This window comes from Amblyomma maculatum, chromosome 2 (genome assembly GCF_055883805.1).
Source record: "Amblyomma maculatum isolate TAMU_Amacu chromosome 2, ASM5588380v1, whole genome shotgun sequence".
In the NCBI taxonomy this organism is placed as follows: domain Eukaryota; kingdom Metazoa; phylum Arthropoda; class Arachnida; order Ixodida; family Ixodidae; genus Amblyomma; species Amblyomma maculatum.
Genome location: NC_139345.1, coordinates 74,048,200 through 74,075,918, shown reverse-complemented (window position 1 = coordinate 74,075,918; position 27,719 = coordinate 74,048,200). Strand labels below are relative to the sequence as shown.

Here is a 27,719-nt window from a genome sequence, read left to right as displayed (position 1 = left end):
GACTGCTCACTTGCTCAGACAGACTCGGTTGCTAGTTGCTAGACTGATGACCTGGTTGCTAGATTATCTAGTTGCAAGACTAACATCGCTGTGCACTTTTAGTTCTTTTGTGCAGCTAATTTTCTCCAAGAGGCATATAATGAATGTGTTGAGGGCCTGCATACACTCTCAAATTATGCCAGCCCGCCACGGTGGCACAGTGGTTTGGGCGCTCTACTCCTGTGCCCAAGGATGCAGGATTGAATCCTGGCCTAAGCAGCTGCTGTTCAGTGGAGACGAAAAGCAAGGCGCCCATGTGTTTTGCGATTTCAGCGCACATTAAAGAACCCCAGGTGGTCGAGATTTCCGGAGCCCTTTACTATGCCGTCTGTCATAGCCCGAGTTGCTTTGGGATGTTAAACCCCATAAACCAAACCAAACTAAATCATGCCAGATGGGTCCTTTTTTTACCACTTGCTTGGAAAGTGTAAAGTTTGGCAAGTATTTCATGTTGTCGAGTGGGTGCAGTCTCAGCACCTCTTCTTCGTGCTACACCATGTAGTAGCAGAAGCATATACTGATAGAAAGCTTTCTCATGTTAATGCTGCCTGCTTTTACAGCTATGTTATGTGGGCGCATTTGTGTTTTAGCACAGTTAAGAGTTTAACTCACACAGCAATCAAACCACTGCCATCTTTTTGTGCCTGCAGGCAACCGAGCTGAGTGCAGCTTCACAGCAAGGCTTCCCTGGCCGGCCAGCGATGGGGCACCCAGAAGGAGTGCCCTCTGCCGAGAACTCATCGCACCGAGGCTCCACGCTGCCCACCTCTCGCCAGCCAAGCAATAGCTAGGAGCCACATGCATCACCTCAGCGCCACCTGTACAGGACACATTCTCATGATGCCACGCGTCAGGAAGCTTTGTCAACTGTTCACGCCTGCGGCTAGCCACGTGTCCTATTTTTTGGGCAGGCATCCCAGCTTGAACAGACGGCAGGGAAAGTCACTGAGAATGTAATTTTATTGTTTTATACACCCCATCACTGTTCAGAGATTAGTGACATGGTTCCCCATGTTGGGAGCTCTGCATTTCAACTCCACTCAGGAGAGACAGTTTTACATATGTGAGTCTTTTACTGGCTTCATCTCTCTCTTGGGGAAAAGAAAAAGAAAACAGAGTCAAAGCAAAAGATGAGCATAGCTCTCAACAAGCCTTTGCCCTACGTGTGACGTTGATTGATCTTTCAGTGCTCTCTCTCTCACCTAGTTTCGCTCAGTACAGAAACCACATTGTTAGTGTTGTGGCAGCTGCTGTCACATTGACCCTCTGTTTTAGTTTGTAAATGCTGGCAGGCTAGCCAGTAGCTGAGAGCAGGAGAGTCACCCTAGGTTTCAGCCCATGCTACATGAAACATACTTTCCTAAGGAAAGGTTACATTTCTTTTTAATGACTCGTCTGTGTCTTGTATATTTGTATATTACTTGTGATGTGAGAGTCTTCTCCCATTAACTTATGGCATGCTCCAATTGAGCAGGAACTTTACAGCCACTGGTGTTAGCTGTGAGGTAGACACAGGCCTTTCATGGCATTATACTTGTACAACCATGCCAGTTATGTTGACAACAGCCCTCTGTGTTCCCCCATTAACTGAGTTGCTGTCTGGTGTTTTACGGTCACCGCTAAAATCTCCTGGGCCAAGCCACTTGGCATCATTATTCACTGCTACATACATCAAGGTGTTCATATAAGGGCTTTGGCAGAACAGATTCTTTTTCTGATGCCATTACACTGTACAAAGGTTCATGTTCAGATTGTTTTGTTTGTGTAATCTGTACAAAAGACAATGAACATTGAGATCTTTTAAGTAGCACGAGTGTTCATTTATGTTAATTTGACATGTATTGTTTGTGCAGTATTTCTTCCCACTGCATGTCCTGTAAATAGTAAATAAACGTCAGCATTTTTACGCGGCATCCTTCTAATTGTAGAACAGCTTGCGTCGAAGATAGCTGATGATTGCAATCACTGTCAGAGTTGCCAATAGTTCAGTCCCAGGATGAAGACTGTTGATGGCAACGAGAGTCAGCATTGGCATGATTGGGAAGATGATACAGAGGATCACCATCTTGCGGAGAGACCTTCTCAGGACGACTATCACTGTGGCCAGTACATAGGCGATCACAGCGACTGTGTCAGTATTTACCAACATGGAGCATTACACCCCTGGAAAGAAAAAAGAATTTTGTTTCAGAAAATTTCCTTGTTGCCAGTAGTGGAATAATATGGTGAAAAGCAAGAATGGGTACATCGACCCCATATGATGGATGGATCGTTGGTTCACAGGAAGGGAAAGGCGCAGTATCTGTCACACTTGCCCTGTGGACACCTGAACCGCGCCGTAAGGGAAGGGAGGAGTGAAAGTGGAAAGAGAGAAAGGAGAGCCGTAGTGGAGGGCTGCGGAGTAATTTCGACCACCTGGGGATCTTTAACGTGCGCCGACCCCATATGATGGTTTTGAAGTAAAGCAATTTCGTTGTTGCAGCAGCCTACCGGAGGGCACTGGCAATTGTGTGGTTTTGCTGCAGTTCCTTGTGTTATACAAAGTAAAAATGCTGGCTTCACGATTATAAATCAGGTAAATTTTTTCATATACTGTTGTAGACTGGTTTCGCAAATATTCTAGCAAGTATAGACAATGGTGGTTTCATTTTCTCCTGTAGATACTGTAAATTTTTTATATACAATTCCGCCTTAAAACTTTGCGGTGATGGTGTGTTCTAGTGTAAAATTTGTCGGGCTAGTTGGTTCATAGTTCAATGCAATAAAAAGCTGCGCTAATCAGACACGGACGAAGGAAAGGTAGGACGCACACAAACGCGTTTGTGTGCGTCCTACCTTTCCTTCGTCCGTGTCTGATTAGCGCAGCTTTTTATTGCATTGATGGTGTGTTCTGTTCGCCCCATATTAAAGCGCTACTTATTGCGGCCACTTTGTTGCTCGATATTCATCCACCATAGAGAGAGAAGGCGGGTCGCTTAGGCTGCCTTGCTTGAACTGCTTGGACCACTCCAGAGCTTTAGGGCCTGCACATTGTCATCGGCATCGTGTGTTCCCCCTCCGGTTCGTCTTTTGATAGCTGGATAGCATCTTAGAACAATGAAAACTGCGTTGTACAGGTTCACTTCTAAAAACATGATCGCGTGACGACGATACCAACGACACAACTTTACAGGGAGCTCTACGTTGCTCGACAGCAGTTAAAAGTAGTTCGCTGTAGGTGTCAATCTGGCATATGTCAGTCTACGAAGCGTTGTTCGGCGTAAACACCCGGCACCAGCTCGCCGACGGTAAGTAGCGCTAGCGTAATGTTTTATGAGCGGGCGTCACCAGCAACACTGAATAGAAAAAAAGAGCAGCCTCACCTCTTGCGGGGCCGCATTTTAGGTGAAGTAATTTTGTAGAAACGCTGCACGGCAGGCCTGCCGGCAGCGAGCTGTAAGCATGGTGCCGCCGGCCGTGGCACCAGCTCCTCTGCAAGAACGTTCGCTTCGTCTTTTTCATTTCATTTGTTCTGTTGTCCGATTGTGCACAGAGGAGCTGGCGCAGTGCCAGCAGCATTAAAGTTTAATACGCTATGATTTCGAGAAGTCTTGCTCACCGTTTCTGCAAAAGCGAATTTTATCGTGTGTGGACTTCTGCTATTATTATTATTATTAGTGCGCGACATATTACAGTTACCGATAATAGCTAGGCGCTTGCGTGCACTTGCATACATACAAATGAAGAAATGCTTAGTAGTGTCAAGTTTTATTTGGAGTTGACGTTTCTTGAGACAGTTTTGAGTCGACGTTTCAAGTCGAGATAGGCAGGCATCATGGCGAAACGTCGACCCCAAATAAGCTGGAATCAGTATAAAGCATTTATTCATTTGCGTATAAACTCTAGTGACCATGTATGTCTATTTCATTATGCTATAATGTATTAGCTAGCATGCACTGTGCAGTTCAGTAACTGGCTAAAGCCTTCGTGAGAGATGATAGCGACAAAATCAATTTTAGCGGCATCTACTGAAGCTAAACTCGACAGCTTTAAAAGTACATCTTTTCAACATGTTGAAACAAAGGCATTTTTATACTGCGTTTCCTTGTACTAGCAGAAGTTTGGTACAGTAAACTTGCACTCACTGCATGTATGGTGCCGTCTTCGATTAAACTGTACTTAGTGCATTTTTTAATCCAAAAAATTCTGACTATTCTACCAATGTTGCATGCAGCTTGATATGCATCACAGGAACATGGGACAAGCTTTCTGTCAGTTTTTAAATCAGCAGCACAGCTCTAGCTGTGTGCTTTGTAACAAACTTATGATGGCAGCAGTAAGGAATGTAGCACATGTGCAAGAGGATATTTCCCTCTTACCAGCTTTGGCTGTGTGCTTGTTATGTCTTAAGGTCTTAAAGAAAGCTGTAAAAGTCTAGCTAGCTAGGAGCTATTAAAAACTGGTGAAAACATTGAAATGCACCTTCAGTGAAGACTCAAAACACAGAATTCATTTCAGTTAGTGAAGCAGCAAAAGAATGCAGATAGATGAAACAGACAGGCTTCTGCTGAATTGAACTCTTTGAATACAGCCACAGAAGTATCCATTCCACAATGTAAAACTTAGTTGAATCAGGGTGGCTGCCTTTATAAGGTCATATTCTGTTTCTACCTTCATCACTTCATTTTTCTCTTTCCTTTTCGCCCACTCTAATGCCATGGGCCTTCAGTAATTGTCACATACTTGGACGTCAATATTGCATTCTACATTTTAACGTTACCTTTGTTTTGCATTACTTGGCTGTTTCTCCGTAGGGGGTGTATGTTTTGATTACTATTACAATTAATTAAAAATTTAAGTTTTGTCAGTATGAACAGTGACAGCCAGTTCTGTGTCATTTCAGCAGAATTTAACGACAGCTATTCCTAACACGCTTGTCAAAGCCTAAGAAGCTTTCTTGTTTTAAACACCTTCATGTCAATATGTTTCTGCGAGCATGTTCTAGCCTTTAGCCAGGTTCGTGTTGGTGTTGTTAATGAAGCGCAGAAGCTTCCTGTAAAGTGCAGCGAAAGAAAAGTGCTTTGTGGTTACTGCCTTCGATGACTTCAACAGTTTCTCTTAGACAACCAAGAATAGAGGAATGCTGAAATATCTATTTCCAATTAGTTTCAGTGTGGCATCCCACTGATGAAGAACATGATGTGCTTGCAGGTTTCTGACATTAAGATTGTGCCGCAGCTTCTGGAGAAATTGTCCTCAGTTATGGCAAGGCCAGCCAGCGACGCTTGCTTGTCAGATATGGCTGTGGAGGGGATCACGAACGGCAGTGCATATGAGGAGATCGCCCAGATTGGCACTGGAGCTTTCGGCACTGTGTATAAGGCCCGTGACCGGCAGAATGAGGGACGGTTTGTTGCTCTCAAGAAAGTGCGTGTGTCGCTGAATGAAGAGGGGATCCCAACTGGGACGCTGCGTGAAATTGGCCTCCTTCGTCAGCTGGATTCAGCACAGCACCCAAATGTGGTACGCTTGCTGGACATCTGCCATGGGAACCGGCTGGAGCGTGAGCTGGTTATCTTCCTTGTCTTTGAGCACATTGATCAAGACTTGGCAGGCTTCTTAGAACGGTGCCCAGAGCCAGGCCTAGACCCTGCTCTCATTGCCTGGCTTCTCAAGCAGCTGCTGACTGGAGTGGAGTTCCTGCATACACATCGCATTGTGCACCGTGATCTGAAGCCTCAGAATGTGCTCGTAACTGCCCAGCAGCAACTCAAGCTGGCTGACTTTGGCTTGGCTCGTCTCTATGAACGTGAGATGTCGCTGACTCCCGTGGTTGTCACCCTGTGGTACCGTCCACCTGAGGTAAGTGCACCACCCCTGAGCTAGCTGATGTTTATTTAGGTGGTGGTTCGAAATTTTCGGCGTTTATCACATCATAATGTAAAATTCAACCATAAAGTAGCTTAGTGCATACCAGCTCCTTCTTTTTTTCTTTTTTTCATCTGTGCAGGAATTTAGAGGACATTGGCTACAATAAGCAAGCATGTATAAGGAAATATAAGTGCTAGGAGCCCTTAAAGCACGGGTAGTCAATTTTTCGGTAATTGTTGGAGGAGAACTGTCCTTTGTTCTTTGCGTCAATGTGCAAGCATTTTTGTTGCTGCCGCTTTAAAGTACTAATGAAATCTTCACAGGTGCTCCTGCAAGCAGACTATGGCTCGCCAGTGGACATATGGAGCTGTGGTTGCATCCTGGCAGAAATGGCACGCCGCAAGCCGCTTTTTGGGGGTCGCTCTGAGACTGATCAGCTGACACGGATCTTACATGTGATGGGGCTGCCACCTGAGGAGGAGTGGCCAACTGATGCTGCTGTATCAAGGCAGGCATTCTCAAACTTTAGCTCCTGCGGAACTTCCCTCGAGCAAGCCGTGCCACAGCTAGAACCTCCCTTCCTTGATTTGCTGCACCAAATGCTGCGTTTTGGCCCTCACCATCGCATCACAGCAAAGGCTGCCTTGAGGCACCCATGTTTGGCCAACGTTGGTGCACAAAGTGTGTCCTGATTGCATTAATGCAAGCAGCTGGCTTTTTTTTGCATGCTGATAGCTGCGGATCTACAGGAACATTCTAAAAATGGCCTTGATATACCAGTCACTAGTGCAGGAGATGGTCAGTCATGTCTAACCTTAAAATGATGATCTAGCAGCATGGAAAGCTGATTGAGCTCCAAGATATTTTCTAAGAGTTCATTGTTGTGAGTGCATGGGAATTTCTTGGATTTTCCTATATTAATAACGCAGCCGGAGGTTAGAACTGTGGCAGATATGTGGGAAAGTGTTTGTGAATAGCTCCCTGAAAGCGAACTACCTGTGCAAGAAGTGCCATAGTAATAGAATGAATTTTGATAATCAATTTTTTTATCTATACATACCTCTTCGACGCATACATATTGGCCTTTGCCAGCAGTGAAAGTTGGAACTGTGCTAACCATGCGCACTGGTAACGAACAAGGCATCAGGCATTTACAAACTGCCTCTTGGGCATTCTGGAAGTGCTTTAACGCTATACATAACATGAATTGCAGTATTCCTCTTTTGTATTAGCGTGGTTATCTTGTACAAAAGTAAACCAGAGAAACTTTCAAGATGATCTCAACCTAAGAGAATGGAGTTATGGAGCATGTGTTTTTTTTCTGTTTTTCATGGGTTTTTCATTGTTTTATTGGACTTTTTCTTGGTGGCATTTTGGTTCAACTGCCTTCTTCCACTTGCATTTAGTACCTGTGTTTCCTTATATACAAGTATATGAAATACATAAAGGAATACAGTGGTCAGTGGCACTGCTGATTATGTGTGGACTACCTTTATAACATTTCAGGAGTGCAAACTGCTGGGCTAGTTGGTTCATATTGCATAGAAAGGCGAAAGAAGCATTGTGGTGTGTGGTGTGTGCCTTCTTTGTTCTTGTCTTGCATCTATTTTCGCTGGTTCCCTTTCTATGCACTTTTATAACCTTCATATTTTCTGAGAATGATTTGTGCTGAAACTACCTTCATCAAGTCAGTGCCACTCTATCCTAGCTTGGAATCACCATTCTCTGTAGTTAACTGACTTGTTTTATGCAGATCCCTTTGGGAACAATGTTGTGACTATTGTTAACAGCGCATGCATGCCAGGATATCTCATGTGAGCATTTTATGTGTACCTATGTCCTCGTCATGCCTGCCAAATAGCAAAGAGCAGAAACCAGGGATTATTGAAGGTGTGGTAATAGTACAACTTCACTTTACGTTTTCCTCTAAAACGGCCTAGTTGTGCCTCCCTTAGTATCAGTGCCTCCGCCTCACTCGTCTCTTGGCACCATTTGGCACTGGTTGCTGGCTGAGACCTCACCACCACGTTCTGGAGCTGGCTAAAGCATTCTCAGGCTAGTTCTTGGGTGCTGTCGTAACCAAGAATGCCTAAAACTACTGTTCAAGGGATTCAAAAGATGCAAGCACACTCAAGTACCCAAACAAGGATTGAAGGATGGAGGGTGCCGAGTAGTGTGAAATTCAAGTTGCTGTCATGATGAGTTGGGAAACACGTTGGAGCTTATGGTCGAGGCAGGCATTGACTTTGCAAGCACTTAATAAAGCTGCGTAGTGCTCTCGCACAAAAGGCATATGGAAGTCGACAGTAGGTGCATCATGGTTTGTAGTGAGCTTGCAGACTGTGCTTGTCAAGGTGGACCCTTATCCGGGTATTTCGTGGGGCTGGCAGGACAGAGAGATAACATTTGCAGAGCATGGCCCTGTCTGGTAAGGTAGGACTGCCTCTTTGCATTGTAATCTGGGCAGTGTGATGCTTCATCCCAGATTATCTGCCAGTGTACTTGCTTTGTAAGTCGATTCAGTTTGGGAGTAGTGTAGCCGAGCACCTTTTTCATTTGCATGTTTCTTTCAAACCATCTGGCTTCTTAATTCTAGCTGTTCATGTGTGCATGCATGTTTATGTGTGGCGGATTCTGTGAGAGACGTGCCTCAGCATGTGGAAACCGGTAAGTATTACATCACTTAACATGTCGATTGTGCTCTCAAGCTGCGCACACTATTTTACACGACTTTGACTAGTGCAAGCGTGATTAAAAGGGATGGACATGTAGAGCTACATCAAGCACATTTATTCAAGCTGAGAGCTCTTGGGTAACTGGATACAGCAGCATACACAGAGTATGAGTGCTCTCGCAACGGAAGTGCATGACTTGGCTGGCCGTATAACATCTACCGAAAGAAAGCGCTTTTTGGTTAACAAAGGGATCCTGCATCAACTTTCGGTGGAATGCTGCTGCGATCACTATGAATGTGGCTGTGCAATGTCTCTTGACACGCTGTCGCTGGCCCATTTCCTTTTTCTTGTTTTGATAGAACAGATTCATAGCCACTCAATGCCACGGCGTCTCCGGAAAATGTGTAGGCTGAAGCGGCAGTTTCCTGTTAACCGTTGTCTCCACACATTTGGGATATTTGTGAACTGTTTCATGAAATCCTTTGAAATTCCTGGCCACCAAACCGTATCCTTGGCCTTTGCAAGGGTCTTTGAAATTCCAAATGCCTGTCCTGTAGTGGACGATCTGAATCTGAGCTAGTTGGTTCATGATAGTGTGTAATTACAGCCTAACATGAAAAATGCTCGAAAGAGAAGACAGACGGTATGAGCTTCGTGTCATCTGTCTTCTCTTTCGTGCATTTTTTATGTTAGGCTGTAGTTACACACTGTAGTGGACGCAGGACGTGAGACTTGTAGGCGTTCGTGCTTACTACACTTGTTCCACGCAAGAGTAAGCCTTCTTCATTACTCAGTTGGGGACGAAACTGATGGTACGGCTTCAGCTCTGGATGCGGGTATCGGGCTGCAAAATATTTGCAGTTGAACGCACAGTTGATCAGCTGTTCGACTATTCCTAAGGCACTCAAGGTGTGCTAGTTGATTGGAATGTTTGCCATGATGTGCTTGATAAACGCGTATATTTTTTCTGCGTGGTCCCAGGATTCAGCAGACAGTAGTGGTGCGTGCGCAAGAGCATCGGCAGCCAGAAGTTTCCTGCCAGGTACGTAGCTGTAGCATTTCTTGTTCATGCGAAGTCGTATTTTTGGAGGTCGTCGAGGTTCTTGCAGTTGAAAATTGGCTCTAGGGTCTTGCGGTCGGTCTCTAAGAGAAATTTCTTGCCCACGAAGTAGTTGGCGAGTTTCTCGTATCCCCTCACGATTGAAAGTGCTTCTTTCTCGATCTGTGTGTTGTGCTTTTCAGTGTCCACCAGAAGTCGAGAGGTGTACTAAAGCATTGACTGCGAAGTGCCCCATGGTTTGTCGTTGACGAAGAACGACACACAGTCCAAAAGATGAAGCATCTGCCATTACTACTGTCTCTTTTGCTGGATCCTAGGAGCAAGAGCTGGTCGGCTCTAAGTAGTTTCTTCCACTTGTTGAAAGCTCCTTGTTGCAGTGCACCCCTAGTGAACTCTTGCTTGATAGTTGCAGCTTGAGAGGCTGAAGAATGTCTGCAAAGTTTGGAACAAACTGAGCAAGGTATGTTGCCATGTCGAGTATCCTTTGTAGCTCTGTTCTGTTTGTGGGTGGCTGACTTCATTTCTGCAACTACCTTAATTTTGGTTTCCTCAGGCTAGATGCCTTGCTGGTCGATTTTGTTTCCCAGGATTATCTTCTGCGGCACTGGACATCATTTGCTTTCGTTGATCGTGACGCTGGAATTTCTGAGTCTCCTCAGAACTTCACAAAAAGACTCATGTTCCTCTTTTTTAGCACCCGAGGCAAGGATGTCGTCCATGTGACATATGACACGGTTTATGCCTTGCAGAAAAGTAGCTATCTCTCTCTGGAGCAGTTTTGGTGCAGAGGTGATACCAAATGGAAGTCTGTTAAACCTGAACCTTTTAAATGGCATTATGAAAATCTTCAGCTTCTTGCTCCGAAAACACTTTTGCCCCAGAGAGAAGTCTGGGTGTGTGCTCAGCAGAAAGAATCAGAGGCCATTCTCAAAGAATGAAGCGGTCGAGCTCTGTGAAGTCGACACACGCATACTCGCACATCTTCTGCTGACTTCTGCACAATCACCATTGGAGCGCACCATTGGGTTGGCTCGTAAACTGGAGAGATGAGGCCTACCTTCACCATTCATTGGAGCTCCTTTTGGTCTTATCTACAAAGGAATCTGGATGTACCGAGGCTAGCTCAATGCAAATGGCTTGGCTCTGCCTTGGAGGATAAATAAGGTGCTCACTTTGAATTACTCCAAAGCCTGTGAAGAGGGATAGAAACTTCTGCTTGGGTTTGATCATGCGCTGAACTTTGCTGATGCAAGTGATCAACTGAAGCTGTTCTATTGTACGCTTTCCAAGAAGCAGTCAACACACTTCTTGAAGAGTGTAGACATATTGAGTTGCTTGGCGCCTCTGATAGGATAGCTACATCATAATGGCTTCTTGCATTGCCAGCAGTTGTCTATCAGGTCCGTGGAGATGGTGGCATGGTTCAGATAGAGTGGGTCTTTGCTGAAGCTGTTGAAACATTTCGGGCATTATCGCTGTCTCGTCAGCGCCAGTGTCAATCTTGAACTTCAGAGGCTGTCCTTGGACTAATACAGTTACTTCCATATTTTGCGTCGAAGCAGAGTATACAGTACCCGCAAATCTACTTGCACTTCCAAAATCGAGAGCCTGAATTGCGTCTACGCTTTTGGATCGTCAAACTGTTGAGTAGTGGTCCTTCTTGAGACACGACTTGCATTTCTCGTTCAGTGCTGGGCAAGCAGATCATACGTGGCTTTCTCATCCATTCCAATGGCAAGATTTGTTCATGTGCTTGTTAAAAGCTTGCATAAGCCTTTCATCTTATCCTGTGGGAGAAGCGCTACGTTGTTGATGCTAGCTTGGTCAGGATTCAGCACTGCTTGTTGCTGTCCCTCTATTTTGACTTATCGCGTTGAGTCGACGCTTTCTGCAGTGTCAGATCTGGATTGAGTTGTGTCGACAGCTGCTTTTCTCGAATCTGACAGCTAACAGATCGCTGAAAAACTCTTCCTGTAGGCTGCTATGCTCGCAGTGCTTGAAGAGAGCGTGAAGAGCTATTGCGAGTTCAACAGACTGCCTTCTTCCATACCCAAGTGTTAAAACATGCACTTTTGAAGGTGATGTTGCGATGGGGAATGAGGTATTTATCAAAGCATTCTATCACAACACTAAACATTTTACTAAAAGAGTCCTCACCAGTCAGTTTGAACGTGCTGAAGATGTCCTCGGCCTGGTCCCCTATAATGTATAGCAGGGAATTGACTTGGTATACTTAACATTTTACACTGAGTCCTGAAGAGACATGAAAATGTTCAAAGCGCTTCATCCATCTTGGCCACTCGTTGGGTGACGATAAGGAGAAGGCTTTTGGAGGCTGTATCGTGAACGAGGCCATAGCAGCTGCCATGGATGCCTGGTGCTCCATCAGTGGTGTTGACTGTCACTGGCTCACCGTACTGCAGCTGGGCCAGGGTTACTGTGGCGGCTGTCTGGGCATCACTCGTTCAGTTTTCTTCATTGTCCAGGCTAGCTGCCATTGCTGTCGGCTTCTATCAAACACTTTACGGGTTTTGTCGCACAACTTTCGACGCCATGTTTTTCACGACTTTGGCTGGTGTACACGTGAGTAAAAGAACCAAACGTCTGGAGCTATGACTAACACGTTTATTTTAGCTGAGAGCTCGTTGGTAACTGGATACAGCAGCATACACAGAGTGCGAGCACTCTTGCGATGTAAATTGCAACTAGCATTTACAAGCTCTCACAGACAAATAAAACGCAGACATCTACAAATAGAGAAAACAAATTGGTATAAGTGAAATGTAAAAGTTCGAATGGAAGGCGAACTTGACAATTGAATACGATGACCGGGAACGCAGCAACAGTCCTTCTAGAACAGCAAGTGGACTCAGGTGGATGTGATGTTAGCGGCTTCTGGACCTGGGAGTGCTTGGTGGTTTCATCCCCTGAGGAACGAACTGAAGCCTGTGTTACTTCGATTCCCTTTTATACCCTTTCAAGATACAGGGTGCACACACGATCGCCGGTTTATGCTAAGTCGTATTCAAAAAATATAACAAGCACACTCACGCCAAGGGAACTACATGGACATGTTCCGCTTTGAATATGAGTCATGTTAACATACTTCACTTCCCATACTGCATGGCTGCCATGATGAAAAGAGATAGTTGGAAAAAAGTCAGGTGCGCCATAACTTTGGTACTCCTAGGGGTAGCTACCTTTTTTTCGAGATCTACAACATTTGCATTGACACTTTTTCTCTCAAGCCAATAATTACAAAAATAGCTTAGTCACTAATTAATTAACTTTAGTGGACGAAGGAATCCTAGAGGTTAGCACAGGCAACTCTGAACAGCTCTGAATTGGTGTCACTGCTAGGGCTAACCATATTTTTAAAATATTGTTCCAAGTCAGCTGGGACACCCTGTATAACTGCATCTTGCCTGTACTCGCCTATGGGGCTGAAACGTAGAGGTTAACAAAAAAGGGTTCTACTTAAACTCGGGACAAAGGAGATACCTATGGAATAAAAAATGAAAGGTGTAACGTTAAGAGATTGGAAGCGTGTAGAGTGAGTCAGAGAAATGGCTCGAGTTAATGGCATTCCAGAAGAAATAATGGACAGGGCATGTAGTGTGAAGAGCGGATAACCGATGGTCAAAAAGGGTAACCAACTGGATGCCAAGGGAAGGAAAGCGTAGCGGGGGGTGGCAGAGAAATAGGTGCGCAGATAGGGTTAAGAAGTTTGCAGGGTTCAAATGGATACAGCTAGCACAGGACCTGGCTAATTGGATTAATATGGAAGAGGCTTTCACACCCTGCAGTGGGTGTAGCCTGATTGATGATGAATGAACCTCACCGGTGCTCCTACTGTGCCAGTCCTCTGGCCGGCAACACTATCTTGCTTGAGGCCTTCGACGCAGAGTGTAGGCCTTGTAAATGTGCGAGTGGAGTCTCACAGATTCGGGTAGAGTATGGGCAAGGTTAACGCGCTCTGTATTATTTACCTAACATTTTGTGGTGCTTTATATCAAATACTTGTCTTAAAGGGCCATGGTCCACCCTCCGATCAAAAATATTTTCTTCCCCTGTGACTGGGAGGCTTCACCCTTGAAACGCAAGGCTGCAAACATTATTTGAAAAGAGTAATCAGTAGTGCAGTTACAGCCACTGCAATCAACCGATTCTATCGTGTTTCCTCCCATTCCCTATCAAAAGCTTTTCTCTCTCTTGCCTGTCCTGCTAGCCTTCGCAAGCCAATTTCTCCTTCCCTTCTCCGTGTTTGGCGGGAGGCGTGTGCACTGTGGGGCAGAGTGGCCGGTTGTGTGAATGAAGGGAAGACTGTAGGAATGACACAGCGCACGGAAGAGTCGCGGAGCAGAGACTGCACGTGCGACAACAAAATGGGCGACAGAGAAGCGCGTGAATGGCTATCACTATTATTTAACTTCGCTCCCCCCCCCTCCCCTTCACCTCCTGTCAGAGAGATGGACCAATGGATGCCGTTTTGACTGTTGACGTCACCTTCCAGAATCAGTGGCCAGAGTAGAAAGCAAGGAACCTGGCTTTCGAAGGGGAGCATGAGAGAGCTTTGATTTGTATTTTTTGCTGCTTTCCGGCATGCGTATCACTGTGGTATTTTGCACATACTATCTCCGATACCTCATCGAAGCATTGGTCTTGTTTAAAATGCTATACCCTAGAAAGTGTCCCTTTGAGGCTGATCAAACATTATTGTCAATAAGAGGGGAGAATTGAGGGAAGTTAGCTAGCATGCCGCAGGCCGTGGAGACCTTTGGTGACGCCGGCCCATTTGACGGCCTTGGACTGAATGTTCGGGTTATCCCTGGACCTTAGTTTATCCGTATCTTTAGAGGGATCAGACAAGAGTTCTAAGGGAGCCTTATAGACTTTGCATGCCCAGATCATATGCTCGAAGTCATCCTCGTCGCCATAAAAGTGGCAGAAGAGATTCATATCCTTAATAATGAATTTTGTTATGTAGTTTGGATTGGAGAGGGTCTCCGTCTGTAGCTGTCTCTATATGACTTGGCAGTGTCTGGTCAGTGTTTTATGTTGCGGTGGGATGTTTTTTTGCTTTGTAACCTTTCGGTGAGTTCATGGTATGATATGAGTGGCTCACCGAAGGTTAAACTCGGGCCACTAATTAAGACTTGTTCACACTTACGCACTCTCGGCGTTTGAATTGATTGAAGCTGTAACCTCAGCTGTTCTGCGTGCGATACGTCTGACAGTGTTGATAAAATTTTTTTCTGATGTTAAGCTTTAATGTGAGGAGCATTGCACCTAATTATGTGAAACACTGTCTGTAAAACTTCTGACTGAAGTTGAGCTGATGGAATTTTGCATCCGGAAACTATAGTTTATTGTACTTTTTCTTGCAGTTTTTGTACACAAATTCCTGCATAGGTTTCGAATACAGATTATTGCGTGCATGCTTCGAAAAAAGAAAGCACATTGCTGCATCGCCATTTATTTCGTATGCATATCTGCAATCAGTAGCAAAAAGGGCTGGTTATATATCAGGCCTTGCTAAAAATTTCGAAAAGCAGTACTGAAAAACATGTAATGACTTAGTCAAGGCATACCTTTACCCACATTTCTTAAACGGGTACTGAGAGAGATTTAATGCAGGTGAAATTTATACACGTGATCCCTTGCAATCTTCTCGGTGAGGCACGTCAAATGTTTTTAGATGATACATCTTGCCTCCACCTGTTCACCAATGCAACAGGGAAGCCAAAGCTTGCATATCGGCTTTCTTGCGGGCTATTTCGTTAGCGGGCGTCAAATAGGTCAGTGAGTTTCATCGTAAATTCCACTATTCCTTTCACATTTGGTGATCCTCCGTATCAAACTCATTTTACCGTCACCAAACTTAACTTTCGACTGTTGCAACACAAGGAAGTAGTAGAACACCATTTTCTCTAAGGAAGGAGTAAGCCGGTGGCTGCAAATACGTAGCAACAGACACAGCAAAAACCGATCTTCACTGTAGTGCTGGCTCTTTTAGTGCGTAGCACTACTAGCTGCAATCGCGGATTTCGCCGATGTCTGTCCGAAGCCGCTCTCTTTTCGTGAAGTGAAGGAAAAGAAGGTGGCGACGGGCGCGTCGCGTGGCTTAGCATTGAGGAGGCGGAGCGGTCACAGCTGCAGCACAAGCCGCTCTCTCTCTCTCTCTGTCCATCCGTCTCTTCTTGAACTTGAAGAGAAGGAAGGGGAAGTGGCGACACCCATGCCACGCGACTTAGCACTGAGGGGGTGGAGCGGCCGCATAGGGGCACCCAGTGAGAGTAAGACAGTGAGAGAGGGGCGTGTCAGTTGCGGACGTGGCGGCCGTCACTGGATAATATTGAACAGCGTTGCACAAGCGTGTGTTACTCCGGAGTGAGCAGTCGTGTGTCGCTGGCGCGTCCTCAACTTCGACATCGCTCCCTTCGCATCAGTCACTCCTCAGCCTTCACTGACAGCAGACGTGCACTTGTGGTGCTCCCAGCCACTCGCCACGTCGTGAAGCAGTTTGTGCTTACCTCCGCTCCCAAGCAGTATACGCACCTACTTCGCATTTGATTACTATTTAAATCGGCCGTAATTTTTTTATTTTGTGAGTCTGGTAGCTGCAATGCACTCTTTCGTTTCTGTCAGCTGTATTCCTGGTAGCTGAGCTTTCGAAAACTTCGTTTCAGCATCATGTTTGCAGGCGCTCATGAGCTTGCTTAAAGGGACAGTCTACTGTCTTCTTCAACAATTTTTTTTCTTACTTCATTGGCAAGCTCCATTCCCAAATTCACGAATACCTGGCTGCAAACTTGAAAAACACAGCAAAATCATTTAAAACTTAATTTTTTCATTGGTAGTCTCATTTTCTCACTGGTAGCTTGTCTGCAAACACTGATATCATGGACATGACATAGTATATTAACTCTATGCAGCGTCATGAACTGCTACACCGCTTAAGCCAGGTGCAGAGCATGTCATTAACCAAGATGCACAGATTTTGTTAAAACTATAATTGAGAGTACCTAAATTTGTTTAAATATAATTAAATGAATAAATAAACTAAATAAACCCAGTGACATCTATCACAAATACGAATAACCATTTTTGCCTATAGCAACGCTGCTGATGGCAGTACTGCTACAAGTGTGGCAACGTCTTTAGTTGAGTGGTTTTCTGTTTTGATTGCATTTTAAAAGCGAATCAGGCAAGGTTAAGTAATGAAAGTAGTAAATTATTGAAAGAGAAAAAGTAGCCTGCCTTAAGTTGATATGAATGCAAATACCAGTCTGTATGACACTGTGGCATGGTCATAAAGTGTAGTATATTAACTTCTTGCGCTCCAAACTTACAAAATGTTAGTAGCAACGAAAGGACACAGCATGGCGCAACCATCTGTTAAACCTGTTTTCCTGATCAGTTTAAAATATAAATTCCTGGTTAAACTGCAAGTTCTCCCCTTGATACTGCCACCATGTGGTAAGATAGAATATGCCAATATGTTTATACTCATTTCAAGCAGTAGACGATTCTTGGCAGTGAGGATCTTCAGCTGGTTGCAAAGACTATTCTTTGATTTTTGGAGGGTGTAGTTGGCACGCCTAGCATTGAAGGTTTTTCCCATTTTGATGAACATAGAAATGAACAACACTAGGCTTCAACTTGTGTTGCTTCTGCATTACCCTCTTCCTGCGAATTCGAAACGTCTGAGAAGCTGAAGCACTTCTGGCAAACCAATTCACCCGCACTAAGGTTTAGTGCATGGAGATTTCCATGGTGTCATTTATAGTCAGAATCAAGAAACACATTTCAAAACTCAGCTTTAGGGCACACCAGTGCAAAGCCATACCTTGTACATGTTCACCAAAAATAGTTTTAACGTCCTCCAAAGATCTCGCAGAGCTTGCTCATTTTAAATCTTCCTAAGAACCAACTTTGCTCATCACCGCTACCCTTATCTGTATTTTGTGATTAATTTCGACAACCTTGGCAGCCACCAGAAAAACAGTAGGGCGTATGGCACCCCTAGACTATATTTCCTTATTCAGCCCTATGTCATGCCTGCTCCTGACACAGCATGTGAAGTCACCGGCGACAGCTAATAGAGGCATCGTCCAGATTCCTTAGCATTTTATTGGTGGTCTCATCGGGGCCCGGGGAATTCATTGGAAAAGTTTGGGAAACGAGCCAGTTGCCAGATCAGTGGAAAACGGCAAACATAATACTAATACCCAGACTGGGAAAACCCCGCAATTGGAAAATTTGAGACCGATTTCCCTCACCTCATGCGTAGGGAAGTTGCTGGAGCACGTAATACAGACGAGATTAACGTGCTTCATGGAGCAAAACAACTTGTGGCCGCACGAAATGGTCGGTTTCCGACCACACTTGTGCACGCAGGACGTAATCCTCCGACTAAAGCATGATATCATAGACTCGCGATCGAGAGACGCCAAAGTGATCCTGGGACCTCACCAAGGCCTTCGACAATGTCAGGCACGAGGCTATCTGTAAGGCCGCAGTGAAAAGCGACTCGCACGTGGAGTCGAGTTGGCGGTCGAACTCCCCCCGCGCCGAGGCCAAAGAGCGAGCGCTGTTTTTTTCTCCTTTTCTCCCCTCTTCTTGGGCGCTGAATGTGCCCTGCGGGGCGCGCGGGAGGCTTGGTTTGTTTCGTCCCTTCTCCCCGAAGCGTGGCCAAGAAGCGAACGGCAGACACATCCTTATCAGCCGGGAACAACAGCGGCATGCTTCTGCGAACCACTTTACGGCCAGCTCGTCCAGCGATGTCCCGCCGTGGCGCCAAGCATGGGTGCAGGGAGACGCCGTTAATGAAGCTTTTTGCACTGCCACAAGCGCTCACTAAATGTCCTGCAAAAGGCGACAAAAGGCGCAACTCTTGGCCCTCCCAAGTAGGGAATCAGCCCAGCGGCCTCCCGCCGTGTCGCCAGACATCGGATGCGAGCAACGGCGACTGTACACTGCTCCGGGACAGTGCCGCCCCCCCCCCCCCCTTTTTCCTCGAACGGGACGGCTGGGTGACCTAGTCTCCAGATCCCCCGTGGCGTTTCTTTCCCAAAGGCGTCAGCTGCAAGGTCGCGTTGCAAACACGCTGAGCAGGGGAGGGAAAGACAGGCGCCATGTGAGAGGGTATGGGGACCGGCGTGTGGAGAGAGTGTGTGTTTTGAATGTTGTAGTTTTATCTGGCGTAATTAAGGACCTGGGTCCGAGATTATTCCCAACCCACTGGAGTTGTGCCATGTTTTTAAATAATTTGATTGGCCGCTTCACTTTCGGGGCGGATCACCTAAGGGGACCGCCCTTGGGTCTTTGTTGATGTTTGTCATCAAAAAGCGGGTTCGGACCAGGTTGGACAGTCAAGATTCAGGCTCCGTGCTTAGTACGTATTTACAGTCCCTAGGCTTTAACCGAAATGCTCGGTAGAAAAGTAAGGGCTTGTAGAGTGACTTCTCTGTGTGAGAGACTATTTTGTTTTAAGTTACAGTTGTCTGTGTGACTCTTGTTACTGTAATTTACAGTTTGCTAATGTATACTATTTTTCTTCTGTAAATATAATTCTCCTTTTGACCATCATCTGATCATCGTCTACTGCTTCTTCACTGTCGAATGACCACGTTTGGAGAGGCTTCAGCCGCTCCGAAGATTGGCAACGAACGAGCATAAAATTACTGGCGCAGTCGACAGGATTCGGCACCCTACCACAAAACAGCAAGCAACAAGGCCTCGGGCAGCAGCAACGGCAGCCAAAGGACGACTGTGCCAGCTACCTGCCGAGGAGGACCAGCCAAGGCGTGACTCCCGGGCTTGGTGCTACTACCCGCAGCGACGCTGGTGACGGGTGAGTGGGATTTCTCGCGTCTGGTTGAGGTTGGCTTGGCTTGTGCTAGGGAAAGTGAGGTACTAGGCAGTAAGGACGCCAGATATGATTGAAAGCAAGGCTTACGCATATCCCCTGACGGAGGAAGAGCGTCTGGTAATTCGGCAACTTGAATTGGATTTTGAGCGAAAAAAAAAACGGGAAATTTTGAGAGAGGAAGAGAGATTGATGAGAGCGCTGATGCGTGAGCATGCCGGCGGCGGAAAGGCTAAAACTGCATCCGAAGCAACGGAGCAGCGACAGTTAGACCTTGGCCCCGTGGCAGAAAGCACTAGTGCAGTTGAGGGCTGCCCCTCCCGGTATTCGACGAATGCAGATAGCATGGACGAGCGTAGCGTTGCTAGCTCAGGGCAGGGAGCGGCGGAAACTTCTTAGTGCAACCCCAAAGGCGCAGCTAGGAGAGCTTGCGTTAGGGGGCGAGACGAACTGCACGAGCGGTGTCGTGACGCGATTGGAAATTCGCGAAAACACGGACGAGCCATTTGCAGCAACAGAGCAGCGACAGTTAGACGTTGGCCCGGTGGAAGAAAGTACTAGTTAGTTGAGAGCTGCCCCTCCCGGCATTCGACGAATGCAGATAGCCTGGACGAGCGAAGCGTTGCTAATTCAGGGCAGGGAGCGGAGGAAACTGATAATGCAGCCCCGCAGGCGCAGCTAAAGGAGCTAGCGTTAGGGGGCGAAACGAACTGCCCGAGCGGCGTCGTGGTGCGGATAAAAACTCGCGAAGAAGCTGAAGACCCCTTGGCAGTATCAGCTATGGCTAAGTTTGGTGAGTCCGTTCGAAAAGACCTCGACACGGAGCTAATTGAAATGAACGGGGACCAGCAGAAGTTACTATCTGAAGAAGACTTAGCATATCGCTCGGTGCGGGATAGCGAAAATCAGCCGTCGGTGCCCGACAGAAGCGGCGCGGATCCCGCGCACAGAAATTTCGCTTCCGAAGTGCGAGCTGATCAGCCGACGGAAACGGAGTGCGCTCCTTGTGTGGATCTACGCGCAACAGGTGTTGAGGCTGAGCCCACGGTGAGGGTGCCCGCCCCACCTGAAAGGGAGGGCGCAGTAACGTATTCTGGCCAGTTCGATATCTCTGGTCAAGAGAGCGAACGCGCTAAACTATACAGCACAGGAGTGGCGAGGAGTACGCAGGTGGGCTTCTCAAAGTTCACGCAGGCATGACAGCAATGGGCATGCAGACAAGGACAAAGAAAGCCTCACTGTCCAATTTTGTATCTGGTTGTTTGGCATAGCCATGCTGGCCTCACCAGGCGTGAGGGTTCCTGCTTACCCAACGGGTGGCGTGCACGGAACTGTTTGGCGGCACCAAAACTTGGTGTAAAGACAGTTGCATGAAGGAGCGGGAACTGTGCAGTGGCGTGAGTGTCCCCGTCACCCGCCGTGTTATGCGATGTGTGACGCGCGTGCTACAACCGTGCGCCACGGAGGAGTGCTTTTGTGCTGACACTCGGGCTATGGCGACTCTGTGTAACCTACACGCGCTCTTGTAGCGCATTTTTTTGTATGTCTTTACATGGGGTGCCTCATGTATAGCAAATTATAGGGCACACTGCTGTGCGCAATGCAAGATTTGGCATGCTGTCATGAAGAAATTTCGTGTTTTCAGTGCCGTTGTTTTGTATTTGTTTTATTTCCCGACTTCAAGTGCACGGTTTTCCTCACTGGGGACGGATTTAGGTGCGCTGTAACCTGGCGAAATGGTCGCGTGAAGAGGAATGTGGCGGCCTGTGAAGTAGATCTTATGGGCGCAGTAATTCGTGCACATGCGCGCATGGACACTTGAATTTTCCCGCCCGCCCAAGGAAGAAGGAAGAAGCGCCGCGGGTTGGCTGAGGAGTTCTGCGACTTCAAGTCGCGTCGCAAGAAATCGGTCAGCGAGCGACTCTCTCAAACTACCTGAAACGGGTCGCTGGCGACTCGTTCGTGTCTCCCCCTCCGTGACGAATCGTGTCGCGCGACCTCCGCGAGTCGCCAGTGTGAACCAGCCTTTAGGGACAATGATTTCTGCAAACACTGTGGGGCGAAAGGGACCCTCGACCACATAATTTGGGAGTGCCCACATTCTCCAGGGATAGGACAAAATATAAGTAGAGAAGCCTGGGATACCCTGCTGCGAAGCGCGGACCCTGCGATCCAGCACCGCACCGTCCATCTGGCGGAAGAGGCCGCAACAAGCCAAAGGCTACCTGCCAGCCTCTAATCCGCGGGCGCACGACTCCCCGTCTTCCCCGGCACGCGTGCCGGGGGCGGGAAAGAGGACGCCCATTTCCGATGGAATTAATAGTTGTACAACCGACCGACCGACCGACCGACCGACCGACCGACCGACCGACCGACCAACCGACCGACCGACCGACCGACCGACCGACCGACCGACCGACCGACCGACCGACCGACCGAGACGCGTAATTTGTCTCCTAAGTAAAGTTTATTACAACTACTATTACTCACTTTTCTACCTCGTAATCATCAATGTTCTTAGGGCTGTACCATCACCATTTGACATGTTTCCGCGATGTTCTTTATTTTTATGAGGAACTTCTCGACCGACCGACCGACCGACCGAACTGGCGACAGCTGGCTAGTAGATCTGCTGGAGCATTTTAGCTGAAGGAAGATCACTTTTGAATTCATCTATTTCAACTTGGTGAAAACCCCAGCATTTATAGGGTAGACACTATGGGAGGGTTTTCAAAAATTCTTGCGAACGCTGAAGTTGCCGCAGCTGGTGAGCAGCAATTGGATTCCCTTCAACCTCTGCTACGTAGCATGCTTCAGGGCGGCGAGGAGCACCTGCTACCTTCTTTTGACACCTCTATACACAAGGTTCAGCGCTCTCCTTTTCTTTTTTTTTCCAGTTCCAGGAGATACCTTTCGGCAGGTTGGTTTCTAGTTTTTAAAATCTTCGAAAGGAAGACAGAGCATTCAAGAAGTTTCGCGGGCACCACATCCTTTGCCAACAACGCGCATTGCGTTTACTCTACCTTCCAGGTTTTCGACACAAAGCTAGACTCAAAATGTCCCTTACAAACGTAGTCTGTTGTTTGTAGAGCTCGGTTCTTTTTTTTGAATGGCCCATCGCAACAGCTGCAGCCATTCGTCTTTTGGCCGAAACTGACTGAGCACGGATGCCAGTAAAAGGCATCATGCACAGCATGAGGAAAATTATGCATGCACACAACAGAAGACAAGAACTGACTCGGGTTCCTTGCGGCAACCCACGGCTCCGCAGCCACCAACAGTCGGCCATCTTTCGGGGGCCGGCAGAACTCTGTTCATCACTTTCATTACTGAGTCGGCCCGTTCACATACCTCCTCTATTCTAACACCGTGGCTGTATCATATTTCTGTTCCACTCAGTCACGCTGAGACAAAGGTGGCAATATTCCGAAACCCTTTCTTAGACATGTTCAGTGTTCATACGGGCAGTGTGATGAGTAGCTGGAATGAAGCAGCCACTTCTTTGAACATAAAAAGAAAGAGAAATAGCATTTATTTGCACCCGTCAAAAGGTTGGCGAGGGTCCGAGGCGCAGTTCACTCTATGGCACTTACATGTCATGTGGATCATGTCGCTATGCCCTCGCAACGTTTGCACCTGGGGCTGAAAATTTCTGGGTGCCACATACTTGCTGTAAAGCTGGGGGTTCGGGAATACTCCGGTTTGTAGCTTACACCACATAACCTCATTGCTTTTGGTGAGTTACTTGCACGCTTTTGGATGTACTGATCTGCCTAATTTGTAATGATTTAGGATATCTTGGTATGTATTAAGGTCATCATCGAACTGTAGGGGCTCCTCATCGTGCAAGGGGTACGAGGTTGCGTATGAGATGTCACTGGGATCCTGGAAGGTAGCTAGTCCTCGGGTCGGTACGGCATTTTCTCGTTCCTCTCAATCCCTGAAACAATTTTGTTGCTGCTTTGGTAGGTTGCGGGGATCATTTCATGCCTATGTAAAGTATTTAACAAGGGTTTTTCATCTCGGTGAAGGTTAAGCATTTGAGGGTCGGGGTCAGGTTCTCGGAGGTATGAAACAATTGAGGCTAAAGAAATCTGCAAAAATGCCACTGAGTGCCATAAAGTGCTACAAGCTTGTATAACATGGGGTTCATGTGGCAGGTCAGACACCAAAAAGGGATCAGGCGATAGCCATAACGAAGAGTAGTGGCACAGTCTCAGTCAGGAACTAAAGCCCCTCCATGACACTTTGTTGGCCAGATTAAGTAGCACCAACCTCCTCTCCCCCACAGCTTCTCTTCACATAGCTGCCCCGCCGGGGTGGCGCAGTGGTTACGGCGCTCGCCTATTGTTCCCAAGGACGCGAGATCGAATCCCGGCCTCGGCGGCCGCTTTTCGATGGAGGCGAAAAGCAAGGCGCCCGTGTGCTTTACGATGTCAGTGCACGTTAAAGAACCCCAGGTGGTCGAAATTTCCGGAGTCCTCCACTACGGCGTCTCTCATAGCCTTAGTCGCTTTGGGACGTTAAACCCCACAAAACAAACTAAACCATCTTCACATAGCTGCCCGGCTTCTGGTCGGCAATTTTGTACTTTTTGGGCGAGTCTGTGATTGCGACTAATAAGTTAGTTAGTCTATTAGAGGCAAAGAAACAGCTTATCAGCGTAGTTAAAAACGTACGCCTGAATGTTGAAATACGCCGTGCCGAGGCAACTGAGGTATCGAGTTGATGCTAGCCGACACACGGATTCATGGATACGAGTGGATACAAAAGGACATCAGATAGAGCGGTCACATTGTCTCTGAAAATACCAAGCAGAAAAATGTCAGCCAATTATAGTAAAACTTGCGCTATTTAAGGACAACAATTTTGGAAAAGGGACCCAAATTTAAGGCCACAAATTATGCTTAAGAGAAGATTTTTCTTTTAGAACTTGGCTGGTTCAAAAACTGCTTGAATATGATAAGTCACAGACTGCATCATGTAAACTAAATGTAGACAAGCTATGCATTAGTGATGTAACCTACGTATTTGATACTGTATCTGGAACTGGTCTATCAAGCTAGCTCACACGGAAAGCAGCAGCTGGTATGAAAGAACATTCTAACCGTTCTCATTGTGCATGTGCACCATTGATTATGTTTATCACGTACCAACACGCATAGTTTATTGCCCAGACGCATCGAACTAAGAAATATGGCTTGACCCCAATATTTCCGACACAAAGGTCCTGCCCGACAATAGTAACTACATCACTTACCGAAGCGACAGAAGCAACTAAAGGGAAGGTGGTGTCCTTATAACTGTCAGAAAATGCATATAGCATCTTATCTCGTTAACCTACAGCAGGTGCGGCGGCCGTAGAGGTAGTGGCGTCTGTAGTCATTGTGGGGGTACCGACGTGGCGGCCGCTGCGGAGATCCAGCTTATCACATAGGATCGAATGGATTCACCTCCACCAAGAGACGTTACGAGGAAGATCCACAGTCCGATAGCAGTCCGAACAACTAGCGTTGTTGTTGTTGGCCTCTTGAAAAATGACACGCCCTAGCGAAAAAACTCTACGAGTCACAATAACCTCATACAAATTTCTCATACTGAACTCATACTAAACTCGTACAAATCTAACATCATCTCATATCAATATCATTCAACATATGAAAAACATATATCATACAGAGTTTAGTATGAGAAATCTGTATGAGGTTATTGCCACAAGTTTTTTTCGCTAGGAGTACCCACCATGGAGGATTGGCCAGGGTGTGGTGTCGTCCACAAATTCAATTAAAAGCGGAAGGTTGTCGTAAAGCGATATTGGGCTTCGTTCCGGTTGGCGTAACTTAACCTGTTGCCAGACTATGCTACCAGTGTTTCCACCAAATTTGACGGCCAAACACTCCCAAGGTTAGGTTAGGTTAGGTTACGTTAGGTTAGGTTAGGTTAGGTTTCACAGCACGCGTAGTCGAAATTCGCAGCCGCCAACGGTCATAGCGAGCGCGGCGATTATTTTGCAGCGGCAAGCGCGGTATTGTAAGCGTGGGATTGCGAGGAGGAAAATTCCGAGGAAGTGAGTGAGGGAGCGGTGGACGGAGTAAAGAATTATAAGAATGCATCTAGTAGAATTGTGAAAAAAAAAAAAAACAAGACACACACACACACACACACACACACACACACACACACACACACACACACACACACACACACACACACACACACACACACACACACACACACACACACACACACACACACACACACACACACACACACACACACACACACACACACACACACACACACACACACACACACACACACACACACACACACACACATATATATGTGTGTGTGTGTGTGTCTTATGTGTCGTATGTATATATATATGTTGTCTTATGCGCTTATATGTTGTCATGCCGTTGCCTCGCCTACCTAAAGTTTTCGTGAAGCCGCCGATCTGTCGAGGACATGAAGGACTGCCATGCCGTCCCAGTGTCGATGGCCCGAAAAACATGTCGCACTACAACAATGTGCGGCATGTTGGACGTGCTGGGGCGATGGCTGGGGTTGATATCGGTCTAGTGTGACCGTGGAAACTACTGTCATTGCGCCGTTGTACGTGGTGCACACTGAAAACGAGCGAACGTACAGAAGCGAACTCGATCAGCAGCGCCATTGCAATATTGTGAGTGAATGCTGAAGCTTTCGAATGTGTTTGAAAACTGTCGTGTAGCACCGCGGGAGTCCGTCGAGTCCGAATGTAATTCTGTTTTGAATGTCATTCAAATATACCCGCATAGCACAGGTACAATATTAGTATGCTAACAATAATTAGCATCCTAATGGTAACCTAATACTATTGAAGGCTTGGTTCTTCGAGTAGACTGATTTGCTAAAACCAGTTTTGAAAAGGAAAAGATGTAACTGTCTCGGTTTACGGTGTACACCCCAAGCGCGCTTTGAGGAAAGGGGATTATGGAGGGTGTGAAAGGGCAAGAGGTGATGAGTGAAGGGCTGCAGAATAATTTCGACTACCTGGTGATCATTAAATGACTATAAACATATCTCATTTTAGTAGCATGTTTCTTCTGCAATGCTGGCGGACACTTAAGGTTACATGGATCATCACATGGTACTTGCCTAATACCGCTAAGTAATTGGTCAATAATTGGTTTTCAGGAAAACATGAAAGGAGAGGCGTAGTATCTGTAGCATTTTTCCCTAGACACCTCAACCTAATTGTAAACATTCTTCTCCGGCGTCTCTCATAGCCTGAGTCTCTTTGGGGCGTTGCACGCCAGAAACCATCTCCTCTGGTTTCGTTTAGTTTGGTTTGCGGGGTTTGACGTCCCAAAGCACCTCAGGCTATGAGAGACGCCGTAGTGGAGGACTCCGGAAATTTCGACCACCTGGGGTTCTTTAACGTGCACCGACATCGCACAGCACACGGGCGCCTTGCTTTTCGCCTCCATCGAAAAGCTGCCGCCGATGCCGGGATTCGATCCCGCGTCCTTGGGTGGTGGTGGTGAACTCTTTTATTGCGCTTAAAATCAGGGGACCAGTGAAAGGACCGGTTGCGCTGTCCTAGAGGAAGTCGGCGGGGATCCCTTGGGATGCCGCGGCCTCCACCGCGCGCTGGATAAGCCAGCGTTGGTCTGCTGGCTCGGAAGCACGCTGGAGAGACTTCCACGCAAGCTCTTCAAGCAGGCTGGCCCGAACGTTATGGATAACTAAAATTACATATTGGCTATTGTATATATTGCTTTTTTTTTTCATTCCTCAAGTGACCAAAACACATGCCACAAGAATTGTTCGGTTGACGAAACCGAAATTGAAATCGCATACAAAGGAAATCACTCAAGAAATATTTAATGGTCATAACCTCGTCGGGGGGTCTCCGGGATACCGTGTGTTCGTACCAAAAGACAGCACCATAGAGTTAATACAAAGACTCGAGAGGGAAAGCTGCCCGTTCAGCCAATCCATTCGAGTGGTGACCGCGTGATTGCCGCCATCATCACACTGTTTAATGGTTGCCAGATGATTTTTACTTGCTAAATCGGGCACATGAAGATGGTTTGAAGCTGGCAACGTAGATCGTGGGAAGATGGCGGCGTGCAGTTAATTGGCGGCTAATGTGCTACTGTAGAGTAGGTGCTGTAAACAACGGCAGAATCGTCGCGTCTGGAGCATTTCTGTTGGTATGTTGCGTCGCGTACCTATA

General features: G+C 46.8%; 2 protein-coding genes across 6 annotated transcripts in view; both read left to right on the top strand.

Moving 5' to 3' along the window:
• Alh (coiled coil domain containing protein Alhambra) overlaps positions 1 to 1,843 on the top strand; it is a 50,425-nt gene extending 48,582 nt beyond the window's left edge. For all 5 annotated transcript variants that reach the window (XM_084594481.1, XM_084594484.1, XM_084594480.1 and 2 more), the window contains one exon: positions 695 to 1,843. In XM_084594481.1, the coding sequence (XP_084450607.1) occupies positions 695 to 830 (136 nt within the window). In that variant the 3' untranslated portion in view covers positions 831 to 1,843. The remainder of the gene's footprint in view (positions 1 to 694) is intronic.
• A 1,195-nt stretch (positions 1,844 to 3,038) lies between these two features.
• Positions 3,039 to 8,193, top strand: LOC146199015 (cyclin-dependent kinase 6-like). The gene is made up of 3 exons (XM_084594485.1): positions 3,039 to 3,326; positions 5,230 to 5,880; positions 6,213 to 8,193. Exons 2-3 carry the CDS (start codon positions 5,281 to 5,283, stop codon positions 6,579 to 6,581), a joined length of 969 nt encoding a protein of 322 aa, XP_084450611.1. The 5' UTR covers positions 3,039 to 3,326; positions 5,230 to 5,280; the 3' UTR covers positions 6,582 to 8,193.
• Positions 8,194 to 27,719: the final 19,526 nt, after the last annotated feature.

Excerpts from the sequence above, each read along its gene's own strand:
- LOC146199015 (XM_084594485.1), top strand. The coding sequence starts at position 5,281 with ATGGCAAGGCCAGCCAGCGACGCTTGCTTGTCAGATATGGCTGTGGAG. Across the intron at positions 5,881-6,212 it reads TGTGGTACCGTCCACCTGAG|GTGCTCCTGCAAGCAGACTA; the intron begins GTAAGTGCACCA and ends AAATCTTCACAG.